This window comes from Monodon monoceros, unplaced genomic scaffold (assembly GCF_005190385.1).
Source record: "Monodon monoceros isolate NGI ecotype Baffin Bay Population unplaced genomic scaffold, NGI_Narwhal_1 Super_Scaffold_20, whole genome shotgun sequence".
Taxonomy (NCBI): Eukaryota; Metazoa; Chordata; class Mammalia; order Artiodactyla; family Monodontidae; genus Monodon; species Monodon monoceros.
The window spans coordinates 122,384,144-122,391,914 of record NW_021703777.1 but is presented as its reverse complement, the minus strand read 5'-3'; the positions used below and the strand labels follow the sequence as shown (position 1 = coordinate 122,391,914).

General features: G+C 38.7%; 1 protein-coding gene across 1 annotated transcript in view; it reads left to right on the top strand.

Moving 5' to 3' along the window:
• Nucleotides 1-7,243: 7,243 nt before the first annotated feature.
• The window catches only part of LOC114902228 (phosducin-like protein 3), a 1,076-nt gene continuing 548 nt past the window's right edge, over nt 7,244-7,771 (top strand). The window contains 1 exon segment of the mRNA XM_029234528.1: nt 7,244-7,562. Coding sequence (XP_029090361.1) covers nt 7,244-7,562 — 319 coding nt within the window.

The window sequence follows — 7,771 nt, the reverse complement described above, 5'->3', positions numbered from 1 at the left end:
GAAAAAAGACCCACGTGCAAATAGATATATTGTGGTGAAATTTCAAAACTAAGGAAAAACATACAATTCTAAAGATTCAGAGAGTAAAAGACTATATTTCTTACAAGAAATGGAAATCAGATTAACATTAGTCTTCTCATTGGCAACGTTGGAGGCTAAAAGGAAGTGAAGAAATACCTTTAGAGTTTATAGGGAAAATAATTTTAGATTCATAATTCTATATATCCTTAAGCTAGTTTACAATTTACAGGGATAGGAATTTGAAATTTATATATTTTTAAGATTTACAAAGCCTCAGAATGTTTACTAACCACAGAAACATTCTAAAAGAAGTACTAAAAGGTTAAGCAAAGTGAAAGAAAAACAATACAAGGGAATAATGTGGAGTACAAGAAATAATGATGATAACTGTAGTCATAATTACTTAAACAAGGATTTGTTTGGCACATACTATTTTTCAGGTACTGTGTCAGGAGCTATTCATTGATAGAATGTTTGAACACTCACGTTACAAATGTAAGAAGAAATATTGGAAGACCGAACATAATATGTATATCTCTCAAATCACTAAAGGAAAAGAATGAAATGAGAAAATTTAACCAATTCTACAACAGCAAGAAAGGTACATGAGAAGCAAACAGAGGCATGACTTATTAAAAAAATAAAACAAGATAGAAGGAACAAGACCAAATATATTAAAGCATATAGTCATAATCACATTAAAGTTATAATCATATTAAAAGATTACATTCTCCCAGTAAAAGGTAAGGATTCGGATTAGTTTTGAAAAACAGAGGTCAGGTTGCTTGATACATCTGACTTAAACCTTGCTAGCTTCCTTTGTGTTCTTCAGCTGTTTCCTTCCCTCTGAATACACCACTCACATCTATATGAAATCATGGCCGCTGCCTTTGTGGAGTCTAGAGAAAGAGTCATATCTCAAAAAGAATTTTGCTAGATGGAGTGGAGTGCAGTCTGATAGGTCAAGACCAAGAGGCGAAAAAAGTTTTTGAGAGAGCTGCAAAGTATCATTAGCATGGATTAAAAGAGAGAGTGACAGTTTAAGGCTTAGAAAGACCTTTTGATCCTCTAGCTTTCTACAGACAGGAAACTGGTGGAGAAAGAGACTTATCAACCAATGATGGCGTATTCTCCAATGACCTCTCCATATACGGCCAAAGAAGAGGGAGAACATCCCAAAGAATGGAGCTAGTAGCCAAGGAAAACAATGAACTGGAAAGTTTCTCCTAAGAAATAGGACTTGGGCCTAACTGAGAGATTTTCTATCCCACGGTAGGGCGTTCTGTCCAGAGTGATTTAGAATAGCTATTGACCAGTGACTGCTATTGCCTTTCATTCTTCCCCTTTTGAAATGGTGGTGCTTACTGCAGTTATCCTGTCTCTATCCCACCATTCATGATGGCTATATGGAAGGGTGGGGGGCAAATAACTTATCTTTATAGGTTCACGGTTGTTTAGATCAAGAGCAACTACACATGGATCCAATCTAGATCATAAGATCTGGGACTTCATGCCTAATGTTGTTATCAAGACGTTTTGGGATGTCTTGGAGGGGTGAGTTTTTCCTGTATGAGAAAGTGAATATTTTTGATCAAGTGGGTGGGCTGCGGTTAAGTTGGACAATTGTTTTCAATTTTCACTCTTTCTCTGTACCATGCTACCTTGCAGTACCTCCCTGTGGAGTAGTCATTGAATTTGGACTTAGTCACAGAACATGCTTTTTAGTGGTGTGGTACAAGCAGAGGGTTTAAATTTACTTGTATTGTTTTCATAGCTTCTTGTGTTTCTACCATGTGCTATGAGAATAAGGTACCTCAAGTAGGTACTGATTCTAGAATGAGACATGTAGAATGATCTTTGAAGCCAGCCCACAATCTTGTGGGTCAAGAATATCGCAACTAAGAACAGAGAGCTACAGCCAACCTTCAGATCCATGAGTGAGAGATGAGAACCTGTTGTTATAAGGTGCTGGGTTTTGGAGTTGATTACTATGCAGTATTATTGCACCAGAGATCAAATACAATGGGAATTGGTAGAAAGAGCAATTAACAGATGTATCTGTTAAAATGGGCTAGGTTATACTGTGACAACAAACAGGCACACTATCTCAGTGGCTTAGAACCACAAAGGTTTTTATGTGACTCATGCTCCATGTCCATTGAGGGTTGGCTGTGGCTCTAATTGAGGACCCAGGCGGATGGATCAGCTACAGTCTAGAACACTGGTGGTCTCATGGCTAAGGAGGAAAATGAGGATGGCAAAGCATACGCTGATTCTCAAAGCCTCCAGCCAAAAGTAACCAATGACAGTTCTGTTCACATTTCATTGCCTTAGGAAATAACATAGCTACTCCTGAGGTCAATAGGGTAGAATTGTATAATCTTCCCCTTCCCACCCCTCCTACCCCACCCCACCCTGGGAAGATCAGATGTAACAGGTTACTAACAAGTTAAAAAGAACAAAACCAAATTCCTATGCTAAATGCATTCTAAATCGCCTCTGCATAGATTCTGTCAGTTGGCATAAAAATATGTCAATTATTATCATGATTACAAGAGAAAAAAATTCTTACAGTAAAGTAACTTCAACTTCCTTCATGTAATTGCAACATATATTGTGGCATGTTCTACATTATGTTGAAGTTTGGGGACTGAAAGTAAAACCCTCAGTATACCCGTTCGGTCTTTAAAAGCTTTGTGAATTTTCAAGAGCTATCAATTGCACGCTTTTTATGGTAGAAAGAGTACTGGTTTTTGAGTATTCAAATTCTGCTTTTTTTTCCTGTTTGAATCCTTCGAATCTGTCTGCATAACAGTAAAATTGGGGAGAATAATACCTCTACTTTCTTGCATATCTGTAAGGATGAAAAAGGCTTTACTTAAAAGATCTGAATATTGGTGTGCTCAGTAAATGATAACTGCTGCTGTTGTTGCTTTTCTTGGTGGTATTGTTCCTATCCAGGAAATTCATGCTTGGTTATTTTATTTATATATATATATATATATATATATATAAATAAATATTTATGCCATTCAAGTAGATGACAGTAACATGAATCTTCTTCAGTATAGTGGTACTCAAGGCCCAAATAATTGCAGCCAGACCCTTGAGGTTTTGAACTGTTAGTCTATTTATTGTTGGGGAAAAAGGAAGAAATTTAAGATACTTTTCTATAAGAATAATTCTTATGGAGATAATCATTTGGAGACTACATTATCATTGTTGATGAGAACTAGAGGAACTTGAGTTATATTTTTAAAAATCTATAGAACAGACACTTAAGATACATTTGAACCAGTCATGAAGTTGTATTATCGTGATGATCCAGCACCATTCCAAGGAGTGTACTCAGATGTACATCCTTTAAAAGGCAGCATGTACTGTTTTCACAGCTGGCATATGTAAAATTTTGTCAGATTCCTTAACAATGTCGTTTCTTCTCTTTTTTCTATTATTTGACCTCTCGGCAAGATATACTGTGGAGCTCAAAATCCAGAAAGTTTTTGCTCAGAAGAAACCCCGGAAAGCCCAGCATGCTGATTGTGTCTTCTCTTTTGAACTCAGGGGGAATTCACATGGACAATGCAGTGTGAAAAGAAAAATCTTTTTTAGGGAGGCGGAAGATTTGCCTGAGATTTAGGAAGCTTTGCCCCTTGGGATGTGACGTGATAAGAGCCGGGTCACCTCTGGAAAGGCTTCTCATGAAATCAGCCAATCATGTGCTACTCAGCACTGTGCTAGGAGCAGTGGGGTGCACAGAAGCGTGAGACTTCATGGATTCCATCTTTAAGTAGCTTCCAATAGAGATGAAAAGTTAGAATAATAAATATTTATGCAAAACTCTAATGTAATACTGTGTCAAATTGAGCAAATGTGCTATAAAAATTCAGAGAAGAGTACAATGAAGGCTTGGAAGAGAAGTGAAGTGTCAAGTTAACCTTGGGCAATCCATAATGTTCCAAGTTATGGGAGGATCATGGGCAATGATAGGGAGGTGGGGAATAGCCTGCTTGGTGAAACAGTGAGAAAATCAGGGTAAATAGAAAAGAGGGCTGAGAACCTGGGGAAATTCATCTGGATAGTATGCCTTGAGAGTCACAATGTTTCGGAATTGAGATAGAGAAACTTAAGGAGAGAAGGTGGAGTGAAAAGTGCAATGGTGTTGAAGGCAGGAAACCTAGGATCAAATTTTTGTTCTGCTTCCGAGTAGCTTAATAAATAGGAATATATGATCTTTATTGTCATGGATCTCAAGACTAGTGGCAAACACATATATTAAAATAACACATTCTTGGACAAATACATATTTAAAATTATGATGAAATCTGAGGGACAAAAAGGTGAGTTTGAGGCACAGTGCATAGAGAAGGACAGTGTGAGCCTGAGGAAGTAGGTCTTGGACCTAAATCATGTTACATATAGTGGATTTCATGCTAAGAGTCATGGAAAAGTCATTTTATTAAGCTAGCAATGGGTGATCCGATTAGGTTTGCAATTTTTTTTGTTGTTATTAAAGTTTTATTTATTTATTTTTTAGAGACGTTTTAGGTTCACAGCAAAGTTGAGCAGAAAGGTACAGAGATTTCCTATGTATCCCCTGGCTGCTACAGCAGTGGGTATATGTATAGCTTCCCACATTATCAACATCCCCCCTCCAGAGTGGTACGTTTGTTATGATTGATGAACCTACATGAACACCTCATATTCACCCTAAGTCCATAGTTAACATTAAGGTTCACTCTTGGTGTTGTAGGTTTTATGGGTTTGCACAAATGTATAATGACATGTATACAACATTATGTTATCATACAGAGTATTTTCACTGCCCTAAAAATTCTTTGTGTTCTACCTATTCTTCTCTTCCCCCCCAACCTGACACACAGTGATATTTTTACTGTCTATATAGTTTTGCCTTTTCAGAATGTCATGTAGTTGGAATAATATAGTATGCAGCATTTTCACATTGGCCTCTTTCACTTAGTAATGTGTGCGTTTAAAGTTTTTTCATGTCTTCCCATGACTTGATAGCTCATTTCTTTTTAAAGCTGAGTAATATTCCATTGTCTGGATGTACCACAGTTTATTTATCCATTCAGATGAAGGACTTCTTGATTGCTTCCAAGTTTTGGCAGTTATGAATAAAGCTGCTGTGAACATCCATGTGCAGTTTTTGTGTGGACATGTTTTCAACTTCTTTGGATAAATACCAAGGAGTTGGATTGTATGATAAGAGTATGTTTAGTTTTGTAAGAAACTGCCAAACTAATTTCTAAAGTTTTTGTACTATTTTGTGTTCCCACCAGCAGTGAATGAGAGGTCTTGCATCACATCCTCCCCAGCATTTGGTGGTGTCAATGTTTTGGGTTTTGGTCTTTCTAATAGTTGTGTGGTGGTATCTCGTGGTTTTAATTTGCCTTTCCCTGATGACAGGTGATGTCGAGCATCTTTTCATATGCTGATTTGCCATCTGTATGTCTTCTTTGGTGAGATATCTGTTCAGGATTCTGGTCCATGTTTAAATCAGGTTGTTTTATTTTTGTTGAATTTTAAGAGTTCCTTTTGCGTTAAGAGTTATTTGGGATGATTGTCCTTTATAAGATGTCTTTTGCAAAATATTTTCTCCCAGTCTGTGTCTTGTCTTCTCATTTTTCTTTTTTGCAGTTATCTCTTGTAGAACCAAAGTTTTAAAGTTTAATAAAGTCCAGCTTATCAGTTATTTCTTTCATGATCATGCCTTTGGCATTTATTAGGTTTGCATTTTTGAAAGAGCACTCTGGTTGCAAGGTGAAGAAAAGTTTGGAGGGAGATAAAACTGGATACAGGAAGTGGTTGGAATGCCACTATAGGTATGTAGGGGGTTACACAGAAAGGCAGAGCATAGCCCCTACTTGATCCTACTTTCCTGGTGACCAAGGAGAGTGTGAATTAACCTGCAGGCCACTAAGGAAATGTCAAATTGCCCTGTGGAGTCGTTTAGTACAAAAGGCATCTTGACATTATTTGGAAAAAAACACCACTTTTATGCTAATCAAGTATTGTTTGCCTACATGAATCACTAACTCTATTCCTGTTTTCCTCTCCAGAAGCTTCAGCAAATGAACAGAAACTCTTCTGACTCAATCTTTTCTTTCTTTATTTCCTTGGAATATTGTCATTTTTCTAAAATATACCAAAATTAAAATAAACATGCTGGTATGAATAAAGAAGCAGACTTCCAAAGTAGGATTAGAAGGCACATTAAATCTCACATTTTAAAAATAGAGGATCATTATCTTCAAACATGCTCTGCCTAACTCACATGTGGTACCAGGAAATTCTTTGCTGGTTGTCCCATCACGTGTGCTCCAGCCTTGGTGGACACACACCAGACACACATGACTCTTGAATCATGGAGTAATCCGAGAGGCCCACGAGGTCATTTTGAGCTTTCTGCTGCCAGGGTTGCATTGTTCTTTACCAAAGAGCTATAAGCCCAAGGCCTACTTGAGATTTAAACAGTTCTTTCTAAACTACTCTACCCTTCTTCTTTTAGGCTCACTCTTTATCCTAATTGAGGTTCGTGAAATCTTTTTTTTTTCATTCTTCATTCTTTTAAGTTTCTTCATTTTCAGTTTTCTTTTTCCTACTCCTTATGTGGAGTTTAATCTCATCCTTTTATATTCTGGTATGGCTGAAGCTTAGGCAAAAACAAGCTATTGATATTTTCAGCAAAGCATGTCAGGGCAGTTTGCCTTTGAAATGGTCCATTTGTTAGGTGATCTTAGAATCCGGTCATTGGATTGGTATATTACACTAGGTAGTCCTTCAGGGCCAGTCAGAAGCCTTCTGTGTCACTGCTGTCCACCTACACATCCGGAACCAGACTACTTAGTCACATTCCTTCCTCTGCAAATCGCCTCCTGGAACTACTCTTTGGAAAACTGTTGTCATGGGTAGCCAAACTAAAGCTATTTATAAAGTGGGGTCCACTTCTCTATTTTCATGTAAGTGGAAAACACCTCACACTTCAAAAATCTACGGCTTATCCTGCCCAACTTGATTTGCTTGGCTGACTCTTATATTAGATTCAAAAGAGCTATGTCTCTTGGAATAAAAATTCACCAGGGTGTGTACAATAAAAAGATAATTGGGAAGAAGCGGGTCGGTGGCTGCGCGCATGCGCGGAGGAGAGCTGAGGGGCAGAGTGGCGGCTGCCGGCTGGGATCGAGCGACTCGTGAGAAAATGCAGGACTCCAACGCAGACACCGAGTGGAAAGACATCTTACGCAAAAGAGGCATCTTGCCCTCCGAGGGAAGTTTGAAAGATCTGGAGAAGGAGGCAGAAGAGCGGGTCCTTCAGCAGTCCATTGTGAAAACGTATGAAGACATGACTTTGGAAGAACCGGAGGATAACGAAGAGGAATTTAGTGAGGAAGATGAACGTGCGATTGAAAAGTACAAGTAGCAGAGACTGGCCGAGTGGAAAGCAACCCAACTGAAGAATAAATTTGGAGAAGTTTTGGAAATCTCAGGAAACGATTATGTTCAAGAAGTTAACAGGGGCTTCCCTGGTGGCACAGTGGTTGAGAGTCCGCCCGCTGATGCAGGGGACACGGGTTCGTGCTCCGGTCCGGGAAGATCCCACATGCCGCGGAGCGGCTGGGCCCATGAGCCATGGCCGCTGAGCCTGCGCGTCTGGAGCCTGTGCTCCGCAATGGGTGAGACCACAACAGTGAGAGGCCCGCATACCGCAAAAAAAAAAAAAAAAAAA